The sequence below is a fragment of the Rhea pennata genome, chromosome 14 (assembly GCF_028389875.1).
Source record: "Rhea pennata isolate bPtePen1 chromosome 14, bPtePen1.pri, whole genome shotgun sequence".
NCBI lineage: Eukaryota > Metazoa > Chordata > Aves > Rheiformes > Rheidae > Rhea > Rhea pennata.
Genome location: NC_084676.1, coordinates 21904188 through 21928668, shown reverse-complemented (window position 1 = coordinate 21928668; position 24481 = coordinate 21904188). Strand labels below are relative to the sequence as shown.

At 38.1% G+C, this 24481-nt stretch overlaps 1 protein-coding gene across 4 annotated transcripts in view; it reads right to left on the bottom strand.

Moving 5' to 3' along the window:
* The window catches only part of TCERG1 (transcription elongation regulator 1), a 37813-nt gene extending 14463 nt beyond the window's left edge, over positions 1 to 23350 (bottom strand). Inside the window, exons 1-13 of one of the 4 annotated variants that reach the window (XM_062587379.1) lie at positions 23274 to 23350; positions 22016 to 22241; positions 18018 to 18170; positions 17522 to 17789; positions 14553 to 14795; positions 10651 to 10713; positions 9118 to 9318; positions 7173 to 7288; positions 5901 to 5989; positions 3629 to 3789; positions 2965 to 3031; positions 1751 to 1886; positions 693 to 782 (exon numbers count right to left, since the gene is read on the bottom strand). In XM_062587379.1, the coding sequence (XP_062443363.1) occupies positions 693 to 782; positions 1751 to 1886; positions 2965 to 3031; positions 3629 to 3789; positions 5901 to 5989; positions 7173 to 7288; positions 9118 to 9318; positions 10651 to 10713; positions 14553 to 14795; positions 17522 to 17789; positions 18018 to 18170; positions 22016 to 22240 (1812 nt within the window). In that variant the 5' untranslated portion in view covers position 22241; positions 23274 to 23350. The remainder of the gene's footprint in view (positions 1 to 692; positions 783 to 1750; positions 1887 to 2964; positions 3032 to 3628; positions 3790 to 5900; positions 5990 to 7172; positions 7289 to 9117; positions 9319 to 10650; positions 10714 to 14552; positions 14796 to 17521; positions 17790 to 18017; positions 18171 to 22015; positions 22242 to 23273) is intronic. The other 3 variants (XM_062587380.1, XM_062587381.1, XM_062587382.1) reach the window with 3 other exon arrangements.
* Positions 23351 to 24481: the final 1131 nt, after the last annotated feature.

Below are 24481 nucleotides of genomic sequence, written 5' to 3'. Positions count from 1 at the left end.
GAAAAATCTGATTTTTTTTTTTTTTTTTTCCTATTTCCCTTTCTTCCATCACAGATATAGACACAGACAAGGTAGAAAGCAGAGTTAGGAAACTCCTTATATTTCAATGTGCAAATTCCTCCATTCTCCTAAATATACAGCATACCACACTTATGCATGTAATCTGAGACCTGTAAAGAATTTTCTTACACATTCACATGATGTTAACATTTTTCTGGGTCATATGTTTAGTAAAGCAGACACTTCCTGTATGCCTGAGGCTCTTCATTTCCCTATAACTGTAAGACAAAAAAGGCTTCTAGAGTGAGAATCTGCTTAACAATAAAAATGTGATTTATGTTTTTTATTTTCCACATTTTTTTTAAGAATATTCATTATGCTAATGTTTTCAGGATACTGGAGATCCTCCCTATTTCATCACGTTTTTGTGAGCTCTCTGCATGCATATACTCTTCACTACATTAAAATATCAGATCTTAGAACAGTCAGAAAAATAAAAACAGATAAAGCTAACAATTCATTTTTCTTCTTGCTGTGTTTTCCTGTTTCCAGACAAACCCTAACCATAACCAAAATCCCTTGCAACATTCACCACTTAAGATTAATAGGAAAAAAAAATACTGGACTGAGGATTTTGGTAAAGCTTGTAGGAGCTCTGCCTAGAATAGAAGTGAATTTGACTTCTCCTTTACCTGTTTTCTTTCTTTCGGATTGAGAAGTAAGTAACGAGGATCAAAAACTATCTTGTGTAGCTCTTTCTCCCATGTTGAAAAAGCAGAGACCTTTAATTAAAAAAAGAAAAAGTCAAATTTTTGACAATAATTAAGTTTCCTTAAATATACAGAAGTCATGCAGTCTTGCTTAAAAACTACAGGACATCTGATGAAAAAGGGGACAAATCTATTCTTAAGTTTTTATCACTAATAGATGATGAGCAGTGGGAAGCTGGCATAGCAAGTTGCAACACTAATTGGCTCTGAAATTTTCTGAATAATAACACACACCTAATTACTCTCATTAAAATAACTACCACTGTGTGACATTTAAAAAAAAAAAACCCATTACATCACAAGAAAGCCTTGACATTCTGTGTTCTTATATCCCATATCTGCTCTATGCCTTTTCTAAATGTTATGAGCTTAGACAAGAATTCCGTTATGAAACAAGTCTCTGCATTGAAATATGTCCAAGCTCATCTTAAATAAGCTTCATTAAAACTATCCCATAAAATTCAGTTAATCTGGAATCAAATAAAAGCTGTATAGGTAGCTAGAACCACTGCAATTTTTCATAGTTATTATATAAATTTATACTCAATAGCCCAATTCAAAGCAAGTATCAAGTAGACTTCAAATTCAGTTAACTAAAAACAGTCTCTCATTTAAGAATATTCCTATAAGGATATACAGACTACAGTGGAATTTACTGGTTCTATCACATTAGAGTGTTTTCAGAAACATCAGTTGTGTGTCCAGTTTCTATTTATTTTCAATGGCAACTTTCAACTAGGTATTTACTTGGAAAAAATAATTTGTCTTGATACTGTTTAATTTCAATTAATCAGAAATCAGATTTATAATTGTAACCTTTTCTGAAATATGAGATTGTTACAAAATTCATTCATTAATTAGAAAAAGGATGAGATTGTAAGTACTGCAGATTCTGAGTTAAGCAAGAATTAAGACCTCTACCCGAACACCTCTCTCTCTTCCCCTCTCCCTTCTCTCACACACACACTTCTTTCTCTGACCCCTCTTTCTAGAAGCATGTCCTTGAACTGTTTCATCCGAGCCTCCAGAGGGACAATTGCTCTCTCTCGAGCAGCTTTAATTTCAGCTTCCATAGCAGCCTCCTTCTCTGAATCAATATCTTTGTTATCATCTTTCCTAGAAAAAATTAAACATACAGTATAACTTGAGAAGCCATGGCTCTACCCTGCAGGTTAGAAATTGAAAGACATCTGAACAGAATGGATGTATTAGGTTAATTCAAAAGTGAAGGTTTACAAGTCAAAAACTGTTTCTTGCCTAAGAATGTTTTCAAGCTGAAACAGCTCTAACAGCTATTTTAAATATTCTTAACTTCAGTGCTAACAAATGAGTCAAAAAGCCCAACGTCTTTGTATTCAAAGGTCTTGTCAGATATGCAGTGGATTATACATTACTCACGCTTACTGTCTTATCTTTTGTTTCAGATGAGGCCTTGTCAAAAGGCCATGACGAAGAAGTTGGCTCAAACTGAGAACAACCATCACAGCAGAAAATGTCAGAACACAATATTTTTTTCTATGAACACATTTCTGAAAAACTGTTTTCATGTGAAAATTTGTTTGCTAATGTATATTTAGTAAGAGTAAACAAGCTTAGCCCCAAACATAAACTCCCAAAGTCCTAATTGCAAACAACTTGAAAATCACACCTAAAGACACACGGTAACAAAATAGTGAATCTACTTTTTAAGGAATAGGTTTAAGTAACTCATAGTTAAGTGACACATATCACTTTCAATAGGCAAAACATATCAAAAGAATTAAACAAAATTCATAATCCTTTTGTAACAGAGTAAGCTCAAGCCTTTCACAGAATAATTGATATGAAAATCTAGATGGTTGAACTTTTTGCCAACAAAACATGTTGACAGAACTAAAACAGCAAGCATTGTAAGGAAACTATTTAAGGTAAACTCAAAACATTCCTTGAGGTGAACAGCTAACTTTTGCTACTTATTTCAGTTTCTAATGATTTCCAAAGCTGATGTTAATTCCTCTATATATGAATTTCAATCCTCTCTAAAGAATACAAAATACTTCAGTTGCCAATGTGAAATAGCAGGAAGGTGACAAAGGCGTTTGTCAATCTTGTTCCTGTTATTGCCCTGCTGAACACAACAGTATAGGCACTTCTCCTACAAAAATTTAGTTTACGCAAATCACTTAGTATTGGGGAAAAAAAATAAAAAACTTACTTGCGCTTTTTAATTTTAATAGGTTCATCTTCATTTGCTTCTTCTGTAGATTCATGCTCTTCTCTAACTGTAAAATAGATTTCATTAGTATTTCAATTCTACATTTATGATAAGTTTGTAACTTACATCTGAAGTCTCCTGCAAAAGCAGAGGATAGACAACTTGCAATATTAATGAATTCTGATGAAGTATGACACGTGCTCTTCAGTCACTTTCAGAAAAATACAATCAGAATTTGGTGGCAGAACTAATGGACTATTAGCCAGCTGTGTATTTAAAGTGACAAACACTGACCTCTTATTTCCAAGAAAAAGCTCCATCAGCCTAAATGTCCTAATGAAGCAATTACCTACTTACGCTTTGCTCTCCTCCAGCTAACAAGCCCACATGTCACTAGTATCATTTATTAGAAATCACACCAGAAAAAAGCTTCATTCTCAGCAGCCTCTTAACAACAGTTGCCAAAAAAAGAAATCATTTGAAACTGTATCCTAGTCCATGTTTTGTAAATTAAATCCTCTTCTGTAAGTGCCCATTCATACTTCATGATTAGATCCTATTGACTTAGTTTTCTCAGTTTTTAGATGTTACTAGTTTTAGAAATCAACATAAAAGAGATAAATTATATTCAGATTTTAGAAGGTGGCAATAATATTGCTCTTACTAAATTTTTTTCCTTCTTCCATTCCTTTTTTGTGAGGAGGTTCTTGAATAATTTTGTCCACGTCAGCTCTTCCAATTAGGTCATCTGGTCGGTCCCACATAGAAAGACGAGTGGTAGGGTTGTAGAAGAAAACACGCTCATCACCGGTCCACACCACACACCTAAATATTTAACAGGCAAACAGAAAATCTTGTTTAGTTTTGTTTTTATTCCTTTTTTATACCTATTACCATATGCAAAGTCTGAAGACAGTAAGAATACGACAAAAAAATTTAATATTGGAGAATTCAGATTTCTTTTGTAAGTCACTGAATGTGCATCTACAGAAAGAAGAACTGCAAGTAGACATTATTCAAAGACTTATTACAAATAGTTGTCTTACACAAAGACATTATACAAAGACTGCAGCTTGGTAGAATTGAATATTCCATTAAGTCTTGAGCGAATTGAATCTTCAGTCGAAGTCTGAAACCAGCTTCTGCAGCATATATTGAAACAAGTTGTTTCATGAGTGGCTGAATTATCAAAATACTGTCTTTTTTTTCTTTTTTTTCTTTTTTTTTCCTTAAATATACTGTGTACAACATGCCTGCATGTTCACAGTACTCCTCTCTCTCCTTTCTGAAATATCCCAGTCTTCCTTTTTGGATCCATGAATCATGACCTGCAGGCATGAAAACTCAGTCTAAACTACACATACAATGACTAGCTACTCAGTAACATGCTGTCTGTTCAATTAGCACCAACATAACCAGTACAGAAGTCTTTACCACACGATATTGGAGTGAGGTAAAGGAAATATGGGAAGGAGGAACGGATCCTAGTTTGTATGCTTCTCTCCTAGCGACCATTTGCACAGAATATGTCAATATGCATCTGTCCATCACATTTCAGTAAATTCAAAGTTATTGGGAGGGAAGGCTGACACAGACATTATCCATGCTTGCATATTCTGGACACTGAAAAGTAATTTTCCAAACATGCAAAGATATAGTATTAGTTTACTTGTAAGTAAACTGTTCCCCAGTTCCAATATTTCTGATGTTTTTCCCCAAACAATAGAAAAATACATATTAAAAAAAACCTTTAAATTGCTTTCATGTGAATAGTGACTACAATAATTTTGCTGGATAAGAAAGAGCATTCAATGGCTAGTACATTTTCATTGTGCAGCTGCTGTTACAGAGAACTATGAACAGCACTAGAGAGCAACATGTGAAATACTACAAAAGGAACATCTATGAAAACAAGAGGTTAGAGGCATCTAGTGCCACAGAAGTTTGGTGGGGACAAACCCTATATTTAAATTGTGTTTGGTTTGACCATAAACCATAGTTTTTAGCTTACATAGAGAAAATACACTGCAACTCCATTTGAGAAAGGAATTGATCTTATCCTCCCAACAAGATCACTTGCTATTGAATAAAAGCATTATGGTCACGGTCAGATTCAGGTTGTACTTAATGCCCAACTATCAAATATTTCTAGTGTCCACAAGAAATACTAAATTACGGTTTTTCTCTGCTAACAGCTTTTAAATTTGATTTTACTAGTGCTTTTTTTATCACGAGATGTGATAAAATTCTTCTCTAAAAAAATATTTGTTTTAGATAGCTGAATTAGATTTTGGGATAAAGTATAACCAATCTCTTCAACCCCTTCAAAATATCATGGTTAAACTGGATCAATGAGAACAAAACACACAACACCCCCCCGGCCCCACCCTACCCTTATCATGAAGGTCTTTATCTTGGTCAGCTAGACACACTAAGATTTTTATTTTTAAAAAAACATACATTACAGGAAGGGTAACCTCTTCAAGACATCATACACCAAGGGCTATTTATGAGTAGCAACTCCTCCCCCGCAAAAAAAAAAAAAAAAAAAAAAAAAAAATTCTTTTCCCAAGGCTTAAGGACAGAACTTACAGAAGTTCAAGATTTTTTTTGGCCAGTATATCATACCAGAGTAGGAGAAATGAGTAGCAGATGAAGGAGGCTGAGACACAGAATCAATCTGACAACATATCTCAGTACTGCAACTAGCGTGGGGTTGAAATGGACTATACAATACACACCACTCAACACTAAGTACTACTGCAGTGCCAACATTGTTGGCTGCAGGACTCTAACATAACTTATTTGAGAGAGAAGGGTAATAAGAATAGGATATGCATATACTATCACCTTTTCTAACTATCCAAACACTTTCCTTGTGGCAATATGAAATTATGTTTCAACTCCTCAGGACCCTGGGGAAAGTCATAACCTACCATGGGGTTCCTGGAATAGGAGTGGTTGCAACAGGTTTGGCTTTCTGAGCTGCTTTTTCTTCTTCAGTCATTTCTTCCTCCTTCGGTTCCTCGAGGGAAAAAAACAAGTTACAAGATTCAGGCAATGATAACTGGCCAATTTTTAGTTTATAGTAAGGTAATAAATTTGCTTTAAACAAGTAAATGCATTTTGAAACAATGATAATAAGCAGCTCACAATTATGCTTCATCCACACTTAAAGAGCAGCATTAGAATTTCATCTCAGACAGTAATCTCTATTTAAAACCTCAATTCAGAAAATCTCCAAGTGTTTGCTTAATTTTGACTGCAATGGAACCTTATTTAAATGCTTTCCTGGATCTACATGAATCCTTGATGTCTAAATGCAGGGACAATAGTGTAGTTTTTCCACACTATTTTTTTTAATTCTAAAAAATCATTTACTTGAAAATGAAACATGGAGTATGAAACAGTCAAAAGTATGCAATAACCTTTGCAACAGAAGAAAAGCAAGATAACAAAAGAAATAGCAATTACCTCAAAAGTAAACACAGCAAAGTGGTAGTAAAAAGCAACTGAATACTGCATTTTTGCTTACTAATCTATACTGAGGTTCACAGAAAACAGTATAAAAGTTATTTTCATTCAAACACTTTAACGTCTTCAAGAACTATGCTTTCTCAGCATGACAGAGTAACTTACTAGAAAAAAATGATTTTGCTTATTGCAATGTTAAGAGCTCAAAAATGTGCTGTAACACTGCAGTTATTTTCTAGGATGAGTGTTCCTAACAAACTAAACTTACTAGTTGTACCACATGGAGAAAGTGTAAATTTTGCTTCAAAATTTCAAAAAAAAATTTAAAAAAATTGTTTTTCAAAATAAAGAAATTTTTAAAATCTATTTTAGTATTTCAAACATTCAGGACAAGTTAAATTCCTTGGAACAAATTAAGGTAAGGGGATAACGTTAATTTATATAACTAGCTAATTATTTTTCTATGTTCTTATGAATTCCATAACATAACTCACATGTTCTGTATTTTTCTTTTCAAGATGATTTTTTCTTAAGTTAAAAAAAAAAAGTAATAAAAAATATATAAAAGCTATGAGGCCAAAAAGGAAGGCTTTCAAAATCACCCCAGGAATTTAAGAACTCAAATTACTAACCATGGTCTCCTGTCAATATGCCTGGTCTACAGATGCATCCACACCTGTAGGATGTAGGATTCAAAATGGCGATACTGACTATTTGGTTGCAAGGTCTTTTACCTCCTTTATAAGTTCTTTTATAGGTTCTTCTTTTGGCTCTTCTTCTTCTGTCTCCATTGGTAAAGGCTCCTCCGTAGGTTCTTTAATCGGCTCTTTAATCTTCTCTTCCATTTTTTCTATATAAGAAAATAATTTTCCTTAGTATCATCCCTGAAATAATTCAAATCACTATTGAACTTTAACAGATTTGGTTTTTAATTATCATTTTACAAGCACAACTTTTTTTTCCACCACTTTTCATCCTTCTTGGCTTTATCTTGTCTGTTTATAAAGACCAGATTATCTCCTGTGGTAAGATTATTCATTTTGGAAACAGAAATCTTGTAAGGTAGCCTCTTAAAGAGTTTGCTAAAGTGTATCAATAGAAACAGTCGAAAAACCACCACTAGGGTTAGCAACATTAACCTTTAAGTCTTAAAACTCTAAGCTTCAATATTTATTTTAGTAAGAGATACTGGGGTTTCAGCAAGGAAACTAAAAATACTTTTTCTTTTTAAATACGTCTTACAAAATTGATGCTTAACTGGCAACACATTCAACATATACATAAAAAGGGAAGAAAAGATGCCTAGAGTCCTTCAACTATGTGGCTAGCTGCTCTATGATATACACACCATCGACAGTGCTCTTCCACATCAGAGTGCCAAAAATTTCCTTTGATTTCAAATTGTCTTTTATAAACAGTATTTGTTAAAACTTACGGTCAGATAATCAATTCAACTGACACCTCTTTTCGGAAGCAAGCATCTGACTACAAAGAAGTCTATGAGATGAATGTTTAGAAAACTAAGAAGCTGATTTAAACTAAAGTTTAAATCAGGTACCAAAGGTAGGAAAAAACTGAAAAGAATTAAATTAACTCAAGTCATGTAAAAAGCAGTTAATAATAAGTACAGTCAGGGCTAGATTTGTGTAAGGATTCCAAAACTCCTAAGAAACATTTTCTAGAAATTAATTTGGGTGCAAAACTGAAGATTACCTTCAGATATCAACCACCATTGACAAAAAGTCAGAAAATTCGTTGAAAATAAACTGAGAATTGCTCTGTGCCCATTAAAAAGAAAAGATTTTATATAACGAATAAAAATACTTCTTTACTCAGCAAGATCAGTATTTCCTATCTTAGAGGCTTTCACTTCAGTAAAAAGAAATCCTGTTATTTAAATCAGAATTCTTAGAAAGATAGGAATCCATCATTTAAAATAGTTAACTATATAATGTTTTGAATATGGCTAAAGTAAGATTTCCTGCAATTGCTGAAAAAAATCAGTAGACAATGAAAGGAAGTTCTATTGGGTCTGACTGGATTTGTTTTCCTAAAACATTTTATAAACAGAATAAAGCTCACAGGATTTTTGCCCCCTTCACTCTTATTTCTAAAACAAGAACAATTTCTGTTCAAAGTGATATCTGTTGATATAATGTGGATGCAAATAAACAAGTCACAGAATATAATGGGGGGGGGGGCAATTTACTTTTTCTCATATTCCAAAACTGTTATACACTTAGCTTTTCAACTTCTAAACTTTAGGATTTCAGAGGTCTTCATTCCTTCTTTGTTTACAGAGATTTTAAGAAGAATTGCATTTTTCCCCCACTTTCTATCCTTCTGCAATGGAAATCTTCTCAAGCATGTGAGTATAAGTACTTATTTTCTACTGAAGAAGAAATACATGCATTTAAGTGTTACAGGTTTTGGACGCAACTTTAGAACCAGATACACTTATCATATCTTGCAAAATAAAGAAGCTACAATTTTCAGGCTCATAATCAACTCAAATGGATATTTATAATCAGGATATCAAAATATACTTAAGGGAGAAAAAGCGTTAGAATAATTCTTGTCCATATTTTCAAACACAATCATTAACCATTTAAGTAATTTTACCTAGTATACAGATGCGCTAAAAAAAAACCCCGAACAAAACAAAAAAACCAAATGCACCTTTTTCTTTCAGTTCTTGAGGTTTTTCCCATGTTGACTCCAAAGTCCTATTGTTATAATAATAAGTCTTTCCATCTGCTGTTTTGTACTCTGTCCACTCAGACACTGCTGTTGCTCCAGCCAACGTAGCAGGGGAAGCAGCAATAGCAACTTGAGGATGGATCATAGGTACAATGGGAGGGGCCATTCCTGGCAAGACACCTATGTAAATAAACAAACAAGAAACAAACAGACAGACAAAAATCCAGTAAGTAACAAGGATGTACCTAAGAACCACAACCTACCACTTTAATGACTTAGTTTACAAATAATCAACTTACACAAATAAAATTTGTTTTTAAACTGAAATTGGAAAGGAATTCACTGTTATTAAACAACCGTCTCATGTCTTACGATCAGTAGGGCCTGTATTACCAGCCAAATTAGACAGCTTTTAATTTAGGAGTAGTGTGTAATTCTGCACAGCACAAAGTTTGTTAGTTTTTAGAATTTTTTTCTTGTAATACTTCAAGATTTTAAGTATTACATAGAAAAAAAGTCTATTAGTTCTCCATAGCAAGTAATTGTTTTTAAAACAATCTACTCCACTGCATAATCCCACTGCCATTTTAAAAATAATCCTAATGCACTTAAAAACAAAAACAACAAACAGAAAAATTGGCCTGAAGTAGCCATACAATATAATATAGAACAAAATTATTGCAAAAATCTTAAATCTTGTTTTTTAAAAAAAGGTTTTAATTCATTATTCAGAGCTTTGGATAAAACTGGTGGGAAACAAACTTACTTCAGATTGTGTCATGTTTTTGTTTAGTAGTGAAGATTGATTGCAAAAAAAAAAATCACATTATTTCACGCCCTAAAGCAAAACATAAAGTAAATATCCAATGATAAAAAAGCTAGAATGCTACGTTACTATTTCCCTGGTCATTCCAATGAAATGGATATACTGAATATATTCTGAATGATAACTTCTAAAAAAAACAAATTAGCTTTCCAGTAACTAGGACTAGCATCATAAGATCACAATTTTGAGCTTTTAACATTTACATCAAAAGGTTTACTTTTAAAATAAGCAAAAAGTACACAATATATATTGTAATAAAATCACTTCAGTAAATGACTTTTAAAAGTAGTTTTAAAAATGAAAATTAATACTACAACACATACACGCACACCAACATGCGAGCACAGTCATGTCACTATACATGTGGAAGTAGGAAAAACAAAAATCCACACACAAGAAAATCATAACTAAGAAGTATGGGCATGAGGAGGTTCACAATTATTACAAAACTCAATGATTACAAAAACTGTACTGGATTTTTTTTTGTATTATATAAGCTAACACTAACAGTTAATTTGGAAAGTTATTTCCTGGCCAAATGTGATATTTGCATTTATATTGGATCTGAAAATAAAGTATATAGAGTCATTCATTTGGGGAAGCAAATAAATAAATAAAAGAAACAACAACATTCACTACCATGCCAACTTACAGACAAAACGAACTAAGATGGTTTTGAAAATTACCGGTCTTGGTGGTAGCGACTGTCTTTACATACGGGCAGCTGACTATTTGCATCATTGCTACACCTGCAAAATGGATAAGCAAGCATGTTGGAAAGCTGCCATTGTACGTCAGCTACCACTGGGAGTCTGGACATTACAGATTTCCTGCTACAATTTGGAATGCCACTTTCAACTGGCAAAGAGAAAGCTCACCGGCAAGAAAACATAAGTAATTTTTGCTCCAACATCATAAGCCAGATTAAATATAAAACTAGTTTTAAGCTGCTGCAATAGTTTCTGCCTACATTAAACCACCTGCTTAGCATTTATTGGACAAAAAAAAAATCTGAAAAGATTTGAATGAAGGCTCAGGGGTTTAAGTTCAAGGGGGAACTCGGCCCTCTTGCAGTGAAGTACCACAGAAAAAGACTCTCCTAATGGTGCTGTCTTCCACTGACAGCATTTGCTCAGACAGATCCATCAGAGCAACAGCAACAAAGAGAAACTAGCAGTCTTCACTATTTTCAGTCCGTTGCTGCATTGAGAAAGTAGCCATAAGAGTGGAAGGACAGATTTAAACTAGTCAGACTAGCAAGGAGTGGTGGGTGAAAGCCAAGTTCAACCCAGGGAAAAAGTTGAGGCAATCAGAGTCATTAAGGAAAGGCTAGAGTGAAAGAAGGAAAAAAACAAAAGAAAGCAATGAAGCTGCAAACAGAGGTACTCAAAGCTGCACTAAGTCAGTGGCAGCAAACATTTTCTTCATTTCTCACTACCCAGAATGCAACGAGCTGGAAATGCTCTAAAAGTAGCATAATTAGCCCTCAAAAAGGTAGCGTCATGCACTGCTCTGCTCTCCAGCTCATTAAAAACACAACATAGAAAGGCCACAAAGAGGGGAGCATCTAATCCTCTTCAGTTAGACAAAAAATTCAGTAGGAAATTAGACAGTGGTAGGTAGGGGGAATGTATTTCCCAAAACTTCATTTAGGGGGTGGAAGGAAACTGAAATTTCTCTGTATTATTCCAGTTTAAACACTTGAAAACACACATACTCCCCCTGCTAAATTATTTTAATTCCAATGTCCAGGGTGGGAAATCCTCTTGCACAAAGTGAAATTAAACCCCTGTTCTTATAACCAAAGTAATTTCTATTTTTCTTTATTAGAAATTTAGTAAGGCAAACATTAAAAATATTGCAAATTTCTTTTAAAAAGTTTGTGAGAAAATATAATTTTAATGTGCTTTACCAATAATTTAATGAAAGAATGCAAAATTAGCTTTATAAAAATGTATGAATCAAGACAGAAGTATTGACTTAAACAGTGACTAAATTTGTCTAAATTTGTTAGGGGTTTTCATGTCATATACTTGAAAATGAACATGAAAATTCGTTTTGTTAAGGAAGTTACAGCACGTCTTAAAACTGGGTCAGTATAAATAATGTCATCTGCGGGATCACTGAAATTGGAGACACTGCAGTACAGATAAGACTTTGCAAATACCCCAAAAAGTTGTTTCCTCTGCCAAGTTCATTTCCAAACATATAGATAACTTGTAACATAGGAATTAAGAGAAAGCAGACTTACTTTTTAAGATTTGAGGTTACTAAGTATCGCTAATCAACTCTTCCACAGCTCCATCTCACATAATATAACACATTAACTTTGAAACCATTTGTCAATGAAATTAGTCAGTTCTGAAACTTGAAAGTGATCTAGCTGACTTTATATGCATTGCTGAAAGCCCCAAACACCTATAGATTAAAGCTTAGTAGGCTTTTTTTGAATTCACCTGTCATTCAAATATCATGAAATAATTTTAATTCTCTCCTCATTAGTTTTTGGATGCTTTAAAGCATTTTAAAGGTTTCCTTTTCTTTTATGGTGCTTGTAAACCATTACAATCAACTCAAGCCAAAGTTAGCTGAAAGTAGCAGCATGATTTTTATTCTGTACTCAAGGAAAATACCAATTTAGAGAAAACGTGTTCTTTTATGCTTGGAGTCCTACGATATGGTTCAACCCAAAAGGCTTAGCTTGGTATAAGAATGGGAGAAGAGGCCAGATTTAAGACTCGTTAGCAGGAAAGTTGTGAAAGAATCATGTTTTGAAAAACAGAGAAGAGATGTTCTTCCTGTGTCTTTCCTTCTATATTCTTATACTCACTTTAGGAGAAATTTGGCATTTTTTTGACTGAGAAAAAAAAAAGTGTATCAATTTTTCACCAGCATTCATCTCCTTATTGTTTTGATTATCCACAATTTACCTGACAGTTCACACTTCAGTAGATGATTATATCCTTCAAAAACATGTAAGATCCTACACTGATCTCTGGCTGGCAAGGTTAGGAATCGCAGTTAAGAACATTCAGCTGTCCAGCTTTTGAGCTTGACTGTTTTTATTGTTCTCTCAAACCTCAAAAATACACAGACATCAGAATTTTTCCGTGTATCACTTATCCATTTTCAGTATAGCCTCAAATATTATGCTCAAAATAATCTTTTTTGTCTTAAAGCAATGATTACTACACTGTGGTTTCTTTTTTCAAGCAAATTATAGATTAATTACTGTTACTTTAAAATACCTAGTTATTTTTAAAACTATCTGAAAGTCTACGTCTCAACACAAATGCTCTTTATTCCACATATGATTATAACCAATTAGTAAAGCTAATATCCATTTTAACTACTTTGATGCTTACATATCCTTTATCTAAAATGATATAAGAAGTGGTCTAAAGGATTAGTCTTCATCCAACCAATTCAACAAAAGGCAAAGGCCTCCCTTCATACGTACTTAATAACGCGTTAAAAAGACAGCAGGAAAGAAGTCATCTCTCTTAGCTGGTATGAAGAGGCAAAAAACACGTGAGAGTGCTGTTCAGAGCTGCTTCTTTGTAATTCTTAATCAGAAACTATGTTGTATCTAATTACAACTGCAGTCTCAAATCTTTTTTTGCAACAGTAAATGCTACTGGATATTGAAAAAATACTTCTATACTAGAACAGGAATTGAACTGTATCCATGCAAACAAACTCGACATTTAAGCATAGTGCCCTTAAGGACCTCTTCAATGATTACAAACAGCAGCTGAGTCCAAAATTTTGCCAGCCTAAAATCACTTCCTTCCATATCTAAATATTTTTTTTAATAAAAGCTTAGGAAAATATGATTAACCTAGGCATCAAGGGGCTGCTATCTAAAATTTCCTTCACAATGGTCTTTGCATCCAAAACCTGTAAGTTATACCTTAGTATCTTGAATGTCTTCATTACTGTCCCCAAGTTAAACCTTAACTCTTTTTACATCATCATTCAGCACCATACTTGATAGTTGCAAAACAAGGGATCTGAAAACATCTGACATCACCAAGGGTAATGCACTTGAACAGTCATGTTTCCTGCTTCTAAATATGTTATTTTCTTCTAATTTCTTTCAGCTAAAATCTCCATCTTAATAAATATTCATGCATAGGACTGAAGATCTAAACTCAAATGAGTAGCAAAAAAAAAATAATATTGCAACTAGTAAAATATAGTGCTATAACATTCTCAGAATTGCTTATGGCTTTTGTTCAAAAGCTCACTTTTTTTTTGTATAGGATGACAAGATAGACACATTTGATGAAATGAAGACATTTTCAGTTCAGTAGTTATGTATTTCCTATCACTCCCCAAAAAACGTTTTACATGTTCAAATATAGCTATTTTCTACTACGTATATCAAAGAAATAAAAGTAAAAAAAAAAAAAAAAAATAACATTCATTGTTAATTAAAAAGTTTGTCTGCTAACCCTGAATTCTTTCAAAAATATTCTAAGTGGAGAGGATTCAGGCAAGTTCCATACACAGTGGACACATGAGTGCAAACAAATTGACAACATGGACATGTAGTGGACAAGACAATTACAGTTCGCCAATTTACCTGGAAGTGGAATAGGCATGCCAGGAAGGGGGACACGAAATGGAGGTACCATTACTGGTGGAAAAGCAGGAATTGCTGCAGTTGGTTGAGGTACTGCATGAGGAACTGCAGGAGGCAATGTCTGTGGGACTGGCTGGGGTACAGTCTGCACAGGTGTAGCAGAAGGAGCAGAGGTTGAAACACTGACTGATGGTGTGGCAACTGAAACACCCGAACTTGGGGTCTGGTCTTGTGTGGTAGGTGCTGATAAAAAAACACAAAGAACACCTTGTATCTTAGATACTACAATATATTTGCTGCAAACATACTGGCTCTCTGTTTCCCAACAGATATCATATAAGCAGATACGCTTAGATAAAATCAACAGGAAACTCTTGGACAGAAAAACCTTTTGCCTTCTCTGTAACATCAAATATTCACAAAGAAAGCTGATTTCAATTTTTACCTTGTGCTGTTCTTTATACCTAGCAAGAGTTGCAAGAGTATACCAAAGGACAAAAATAGCCTGTTCAGCAAAATGAAATTCTATTCTGCATCCCTGTTCAGAAAAGTAGAAAGGGAACATTTCAGAGAGCTTCAAATGGGGGGAAAAAAAATCTTATGTTGAATGAATAAAGGCTCTGTTTTTTAACAAGCATAATGATGGCAGCATGTACATGACAATAGTCTATCTGGAACTATGCTCATGAGGTTGTGATCCAAGAATGGAAAATGTCAATAAAAATATCTGTATAATTAAGCAAGGAAAAAGAAAGTGCTTTTGTTTAGAAGCTGCAAGAACTTTATTGGTCTTCAGTGCCTCCCAGTGGGAAAATATTAACATTCAATTCAGTAATCCTTGCAGCATGATTAAAATCAGCTTTTAACTGGGACTAGGGCTACATACCACATGACTGGAAAATGATAATTAGAGACCTGGCTGATTAAACATATTGGCCAGCCTTGCAAAGTTGCACTGTTTGGTGGAGGGGAGGAGGAATCATTGTGAAAAAGCAAGCTAAATTTCAAGAAAAAAAAAGAGCATATTATATATTGGCATACTGTGTGTTTTTTTCAGTATTTAATGATGACCAGCTGCATTTCCATTACAATACTGATATTAAGGAATTCACATAAAGATTTGTAACATGTCGTTGTTGTTTTAAGAAAGATAAAGTGCTTATCACTGTATAAAATTGAGGGAAACAGAGTCAGACAGTCAGTATGTGATTTGTTTTACGGCCTAAATCAAATCAGTACCAGACAAGACTGAAGCTCAGCCAGAAGCCCCAGTCTTTCACTGGCTGAGTCTGAGTGCTGTAGAATTATTTTAAATGATAAAATTTTATCACTTTGGCACAGACACCAACAGTAACAGTTCTTGAAAGCAAAGACAAAGTTTAGCAGGTAGAACAGGTAGAAGTGGTACAGCTTCAGCGTTTGACATCAGGAAATTGTGTTTCACAGAAGACGCATAAAGTGATATTTCAAAAGTTGGATTAATTATAGTGAATCTCAAAAGTCTGCATCAGACCAGAACCTAACATTCACCTGCCAACCGCTTGTTGTTACTCCGCAAAATGGTTAGTCTCCGGGTTATGACACTACATCATACTTCAACGAAGTAGCTGAACACAATATTCAGTTACTTTCCAAATTAAATAAAAGCCCTAAAATACTTGGTGCAATGCAAACTATTTGCTACAGTTACGCTCTAAGGATCTGCCCTCCCTGCAGTGTTTACTCAAGGCATAACTTGAGAGTTACCTGAATTTGACTCCCTTCCATACCCAGATTTCTAAAGTTTGGGTTAAATGGTAAACTAAGTTTGAGCTGGCTCACCTATTAAAGGAAAAAGGTGAAATAATTCAAGGGGATGCAAATATATGCTACCGCTGGAGTTAACACAGTTCAGTGGCTTCTAACTTTCTGCATACCCTCTGGCCTGACTCACTGTATGCATTTTTGCAAGTACAATTACAATAACCAAAAGTGTCAAACAATGGGACTCCTGACCAGCACAAACTTTGTGTCTTCAGAAACCCTGTACATAGACAGTAATACTAATCAAACTGTTCTTTAACAAGTTTACCTCGCTTGTCCATGCTAGGTGACTTTAAAATTGTTTGCTCATGACACTCATGTGAAACAGACCTTCAGTACATAAAAAACAGATCCATAGAGATGCCCTGCACTTTGTTAGCATATATATGCCAACACAAGTATGACATCAATTATACTCTTTATATGATACGTATAAATTATATATAAACTTGTATTATGTGTATAAATTCAGTCCCTTGTCCTCTTGAGGCTCCTGCTGGAAGACCCTTAAAAGCATAGGCTCAGCCCATGTAAACAGCAGTAATCTTCAGGCTATTGTTCAAAGGTCATCAGTGAACAAGAAGAGTTCTAAGGACCTTCTTTTTCCTTTTTGTTTATGCAGCTCTAGCAAACAGTAACTTTTGGGGTTGACAGAATAATAAAAATTAAAAAATGACACATCAGAAGGAGCTCTATTGTACAAGCAACCAATTCCATGCAGCCCAGAAGCAGCAATGACATATCCAGCCTCTTAAAGCAACAGATGCAATTCTGGAAACAGAGAAAATTGCTAAAACTATAACCCTTAACTCCATTTAGCTTCTTGTAAGATATTGTTTTAAGAAGTTTGGCTTTAACTATAGTCAAGGAAATGGATGCATAATAGCTTTGAGATGATGTGGTAACAGCAGAAAGAAAAAAATTACAAAGAACCTAAAGAAAAAGGGTTTCAGAGTGATCTAATGACTTATCTTCTCAAAGACAACATTACTCTCCTGAAGTAGCTCAGAGAAAAAAAAAATCATTTAAATGCAGTACTTCAAACTTGTACTCCACTATATGTTGAAACAACTTCCTCCTGGATGTTAAGTTTTTGCTGCAGTAAATCCCTCACAGCAGCATCTGATCCCCACTCTCACAAAGCTTGAGAACCCTCAGTTACTCACTGGAAATTGTCTGTGAAACTGAAGTGGCTGTGGTCGTGGTCGAGGTTGTGGAGGACTGAGTACTGGAGGATGTTGATGGAGATGCTGCAGACGCGGGACTACTGGTGGTTGGTGTAGAGGCACCTACTGCTTGTGCCTGAGCCTGGGCTTGCGCCTGGGCTTGGGCTTGCGCAGCTAGCATCGGTGTCAACTCCGACTGCTGAATAACTTTGACCCCATCTGGCTTAGTCCATGCTGACTCACGCGTACGTGCATTATAGAAATAGACCTACAATTTAAACACGCCATCATCAAACAACTCCTTATCTGGAGGGAGAGCATCTATAAACAGTCTCATTCCCCCTGCTCTAAAAATAATCAAGTAATACTGATAAAAGGATAGACAGACACAGGGTTTTACTACACAGTCTAGAATCTCCATGTGCAAGGCAGTATACAGCAACATGTTAACAACAGTGGTAAATATCCACTACACTGTTTCTGGTAACAAACTTACCTTGCCATCAGGAGTTTTGTTTTCTACCCATATCTCTTCTGCTGGGGGCATTGTTGGTGTTCCTGGGGCAGTGACAGGTGGCATTCCTGGAGGGAACATCATGCCTGGAGGTGGTGGCATGCTGCCCATGGGAGGAGGCATAAACGGTGGTCTCTAAAGGCATATAATAATAACAATAATGTAATACTTTTTTCAAGCAGAGTTTTCATTTATTACAGCACCAACAGACAATACAACCACTGTAAGGTTAAATCTACAAGTCTTGAGAGCTTCTTTAACAACTTGATATTACCAGCTCAGAGAATGCGCTCCCTGACAAGCCACCACCCTATGGCAGAACAGCTGTAGTAAGCATTTCACATCTGAGGTGTTAACATAAACGCAAAGCATCAGAAAAAAAAGTGGCAGGAAAAGAAGTGAGATGGGAGAAGTAACTCTCTCCCTAAAATAGAGAAAATATCCCAGCGCAAGAGAGAAAGAATGGAAGAACTGTTCCTGAATAACTGCCACTCAGATATCCCTACTTGTTAATCAAAATGATTTCTTGAAGTACCACTGAACAATTACACTATGACCCTCCCAGCAAATAAAGAAATTATAAGCAAGCTTCCTATTTATTAGTATAGCATAGCAGTTGATTTCATTACAACACATTATACTTCTCTATTAACCATTAAGTTCTAACTAGTACTAATTCAGAAAACATGAAAAATATCAAGTTACAGCTTCATTTCAGCATCATCATAAGGAATCAAAAATTGCCCTGCACACCATTGTTATGCATAAGCCTGAACATCTGCTTTCTGATTAAAGATTAGATTCTGATTACTTGTTTATTCAGACTGTTCTGAAATCTGCTGTGTATAGCAACTACAGTCAATATATTCCTAAAAAAAGAAATCTGCCAACAAAATCCACCAGCATCTTGTAACTTATTCTGCACACACCCACAATTGCTCTAATTATCTCTATCACTCCTGATTTAATTTAATTTATGATTCAAGATTACTGCTTCACAAAGGCAATATCAAAACAGTTCACTAGTAAAGCTTGTAGCTCTGCGCTCATAACTGACAGGCTTAAGAGTGAAATGCACACATGCAGCAAGACTAGGGCTCTGCTGAAGCTAGAATGTTTGCAGGAAATCCAATGTCACAGAAAATAGGTGGCTCAATGTGACATGCTGCGAACACTGACCCTAAGCTACACCCATGCACTGAGAATTTGAGTCCTACCCTTGGTAGTTTTCAGTGCGTGCCATGTCCTTGGTTTCTGTCTGCACTTGCTTCTTTTGGAAGTTTCCCTGAGATCAAAATTTCTGCTGTAAAGAGTGATATTTTAAAGTGCTCTTTAAATTCACATACCAGATCTGATTTTAGTTAAATACTTTAAAAAAGGAACTCAAAAGTACATGGACAGAAATAAAAACAAACAGGAAAAATCATTAAGGTAACTATCTACATCTTTTCACTCCTTTCTTGATGTTTCTTCTCTACAGCTCCTCCATCTGGCCATGAGATGATCTTTCCCTTTACTGTTCTACAATCCGGAAGAATACAGAACAGCTCACTTTTTGCCTGATGTTACTGCTTTCAGAAAAAAAGGAGTTAGATCACTCAAGGGAAGTCCTAGGGGCAAAGGAAGGGCTCACAAGTGCACATCAAGGGATGCAGAACACACTTCAACTCTGCTCTAAGAATACCCTCTCCTACTTCTCCATTTCTAAACCACCTTTCAAAGCATCTCTCCCATTTTAACAAAATCAGGGTGAGATGCTAAAAACAAACATGTTCAGTGCAAAGCACAGCACAATGCTGAAATGGTATGAAAAATTTAGACAAGCTTAGTGCATGGATTCCATGTACAGCAAAAAGTTGCAGGAGAAGACATGCTTACAGTATGGCATGATAAAACAGTAATGATACAGCAGCAGAGAGCTGAAGCACATTTAACATAAACATCAAACACAATGAGGAGACATCAGCAGCTAGGCAAAGGGCTTCAGATTAACTTCAGATTATTTCTGAAATGGCACTGGTGCTAGAAAGCGAGGGCCTATCCTCCCCTCTCAGTTTGCGTTCCATGGCACATTCTGACACTCTTCATTGCTTTAGAGCTTTAAAGTTAATGCATGGCCACATGAAAGTTAAATTCAAGTAATTGCGAAAATGGGATCAGAAGGCACCAAAAGGAAGGAATCATAAGTGGAAATAACTGTAAAACAACTTAAGCTGAGTATGAAACCATACCATAGAACAAGGCCTCTAGTACTGAATCAAAATAAAAGCTGACATTCAGTGAGGTGCATGATGTTGTTTACATCACTCAGACTTACTGTTTCAGTTTTCAGATCCATAAGACTTTTGCTTGACTGAGAACATTTCAAGAAAATGAATACCTACTTCACACCTCCCTGAGCAGTCCAAGTTCTAACAATAGGCTTTGAGTACCCAGAGAACCAGAGTGAGCATACACAAGACTGGACAATCTGGAAACACCATTGTATTTGCTGTGGAAACAAGCACTAGTTTCTTCATGAAATCCTGTGCTGGAGATGACCACAGCACACACAAAACAAGGCTATAGTTGATGTTTATCTCAGGTGGAGTTTGGTTTAATCCTTGTTCCTTCTCTAGCGGTTTCTTCACTTCTCATACTGCTCCCACCCTTTTATATAAGACTCGGCAAAGCTATATAGTCAGCCAATCTGATTAAGAGTAATGTGGAAAAAAGAAGGTTCTACAGCTCTGCTGCCAAAAAACATATGCAAAGCAGGTCCTAAAATTCTGTAAAATAACCCCTGTCAGCATGTTCCCTCTCCATCTTTTCAACATCCCTACATTAAAAAAAAAATCACAGAATAAAATTTTCACCGTTACACCATAAATAGCGGATTTAAACCGTTATTTATGAAACATGTAGTATTATTTACCTATTTATAGGCCCACTTGAAGTCCCACACAGTAATTATGTTCCCCTGACACACCTACAAAAACACTATTCAGTAAAATATTACTTCTTCACAAATGTGTTTTATCTTTTAGAGTACCAAAGACTCTGAAAAGCAAGCAAAAGAACTTAAACATACATCACCACGAAATCTACTTTATTTGAGCCCCAAAAGCTCATAACACATAGCATAATATTCCTGTAGATGCTAAGAGTTCAAGTTTAAAAAAAAAATAAATATAACGTAAGGTGTTTTCCCTCTGAGAGAGTAAATTTATGTCAGCATATCACAAGGGCAAACTGCAGCTGACCAGTCAAACTCTAAAGCCTACTCTCAGTCTTTTTCAAGCATTAATTTTTTTTTCATAGTCTGTTGACAATTTTTGGTGGATTACTAATGACAAAACCTTCAGAACACAGTGCTGAAACAAAGCATACTTGATCACTGATAATATATGTGCTTCTTTTCTCAGATTTACAGCTGGCCCATCTAATCAATCCTTTGATGATCAAAAATAACCACAAATTAACATAACAATTGTAAGAGTGGATCACGCTGGAACTCAAAATGGAGTTCAGTTCAATGTCAGTCAGTTCAGTTCTCTCTTGGTCTTTATACTTGTTCATCAATACATGGCTATGGGGCTAAAGGCAGAATTAAGATTATCCTAGAAGGCTGATGTGTGCTTCATCTGCCTGTCTTCTGGGGTTCAGAAGCCTGAGCATAGCTGAATTACCCATCCGGGATGGTCACAGGGCACTAATATGAACTCAGGTTTTAGTAAAGCCTCTGTTGATGAATTTAACCTAACTACATAAGCAATTCATCTACAATTGCCTCAAGTAATTATGCAGAGGTTGCTTGTACACATATCACAAGCATGTATTAGTTTAAGATACCACACAAGAGTCTTATATCTTCACCATGCCCTACTGTTTTCTTCATCTATTTTAACAGCACTCCTCTTACTATTTCTATGCACAAAAACAAACAAGAAGAAACCCTAAACCCCAACTCGACCAACCAAGAAGAATCACACATTATTTACCTGCAAGTGTGGAGGCCCCATTGGCGGAGGAATCCCTCCCGGAGGTGGCATTGGAGGCATGTTTGGATCAAACGGAGGACGTCCAAAAGGGGGCCGAGGTGGTGGAGGAGGACCTCGCATCATACCAAAAGGTGGAGGTGGTCGCATGAGAGGTGGTGGGCCTCTCATGACTGCATTTGGTGGGGGAGCTGGGCCACGAAATCTCAGTGCTTGCTGCTGAGCCATTCTGTGGATAAGGCCAAAAGGAAATAAATTTGATTTTCACTTGCTGCTTAATTGTAGGCTAGATCAATTCCTACCCCCCCCAAAAAAAAAAAGAAAAAGAAAAAAGAAAAAGAGAGGGGAAAACCTAGTAAAATCAAAAGGATACAGAAAAATATCAAGTTTTAAGAAACAAAAGTGCAGCTACTCTAATGGTTCATTCCCCTTCAAAAATCAAATCTATCATTCCTCAACAACTAAATTTTGCTTGTGAAAATGAGTGACCTACATCTTTGAACAGGACGGGCAGGCATTGTAGGAGCACCCCTTGAACATGACCTGCAACTCCTATTCCTATCTGTGCATAGACACGAGAACTATTGAGCAACAGCTCTAAGTTTTAATTATTTTGTAACGGGAACAAGTGCCTGCGGAGGATCTGGACAGGACTCCCTGCATCCTTTCTGCATGTGACCTGCGGGAGGAGGTGCACTCTGACCTGCGGCAGCCAAGGGCTAACTAACGCACCGAACCCGCTATGCCACCCAGCCCGCTATACAGGTTGCTCAGTTAAGTGTAGATATAGAAAAAACGTTCACCTTTGGAACCAACAAACGCTCCTCTGCTGCGCTCAGGAAAACAATTTTGCCCACCATTTAGTGCCAGTGCAATACCAATGTTGGCATGATGACTCAAAATTGAAAAAAACAGAGGTTATCAGAAGGTGAGCGGCGACACACGCGCACCTCGGGGCGCCCAGAGCTCCTGCGCCCGCAGGGCTGGCGCGGCGGTGGCGGCGGCCCCGCCGCCCGCGCCCCCTGCTCCGCTCCGCTCCGCTCCGCGCCCGCCCGCCCCGGGGCCGCCCGCGAGGCGATGGAAAATGGAGGCGGCGAGGAGCGGGGCCCGCCCGGCCCGGCCGCGTCAGGCCCGGGGCGCCGCCGCGCTCCGCCACACGGCGCCGCGGGGAGGCCGCGGCGGCCGGGCCGGGCCGGGCCGGGCCGGGCCGGGCCGCGGCGCCCCCGGAAACCCTCCCCCGCGGCGCGGCGCGGCGCGCTACCTGAGCTCGCTGCCGTACCGCTCCGCCGCCGCCGCCTCGCCCTCGCCGCCGCCGCCGGCCCCCGCGCCGCCGCCGCCGCGCTCCGCCATCGCCGCCTCACAGCGCCGCCGAGCCGCTGCCGCCGCACGCGCCCCGCCCCGCCCGCCGCGCCGCGCCCCATTGGTCGCCCGCCGCGCCCGTCAGCGCGCGCGGGGGCGGGCGCGCCCGCCCATTGGCCGCCGCGCCCGCCGACTTTGAATGAGGGAAGCCAGGCGCGCCAGGATTGGCTGCGCGGAGGCATCCCGCGCCGCTTGCTGTAACGAATCACGTGAGGCGTGACCCGGCAAGCGGACCGGAACTGAGCTCACGTAAGACGGAACAGTCTCTACCCAATCAGAGGGCCGAGCGAGCTGAGCCGTGTGCACCAATCAAACGCCGTCGACCGCCGCGCGCCGCCCAATCAGGAAAGCCAAACCGGGAGCAGTACGGCCAGTCACGTAGCGGGGGGCGGGCGCGGGCACCAGCCAATGGAGAGACTCCGGAGTGGTGGCAGCCGAGTCGGAAGCAGAGTTTCCGCGCGGCAGCCAATAGGCGATCGGGCGGCGGCGGCGGCGCGGGCCCTGCTGCGCCGCGCGCGGCCGCCGGGCGGCGCCGTCTCCGCGGGCTCCGGCCGCCCCGCGCCGCCGCCCCGCGCCGCCGCCGCTCGGCAGCGCCCGCGCCTGCGCCGCCGCGCGCCCCGGCTCTGCCGTCGCCTTGCGGCCCGCAGCGCGGCCGCCCCGCGCCGCCTCCCCGGGAGGGGCCGCGCCCGCGCCCGCGCCCGCGCCCGCGCCCGGCCTGGCTGCTCGCGGCGCGGTCGCGCGGCCGCGTCTCCTGGCTCGAGTGCTGCCGTCGCAGGACGCGGTAAAAGTCACGGGAGCGCTTGTCTGTGCTCCGGGCGTCTGCAGCAAAGCCTGATACGTTTCGGTGTGCACGAGTCTTTATTCAGAAAACTTCTGTACTGCGACATCGTTTCCGTGGGGGGCGGAAAGGGAAGACGACTTTGCAGTAGCTGATGTCCGAGATACTGGTAGTTTTTGCTGGACCTGGGTCACTTGTCACGATTCCTTTTTTATTAAATACCCTAAAACCAGTGGTGAGGCAAATCGTCGCACCTACACGTTTACTCTCCATCGACACTCCTTAAAATTTGCTTGAGCGGGATGTCTGGGCGGCCCCGCAGAAGGCTCCGG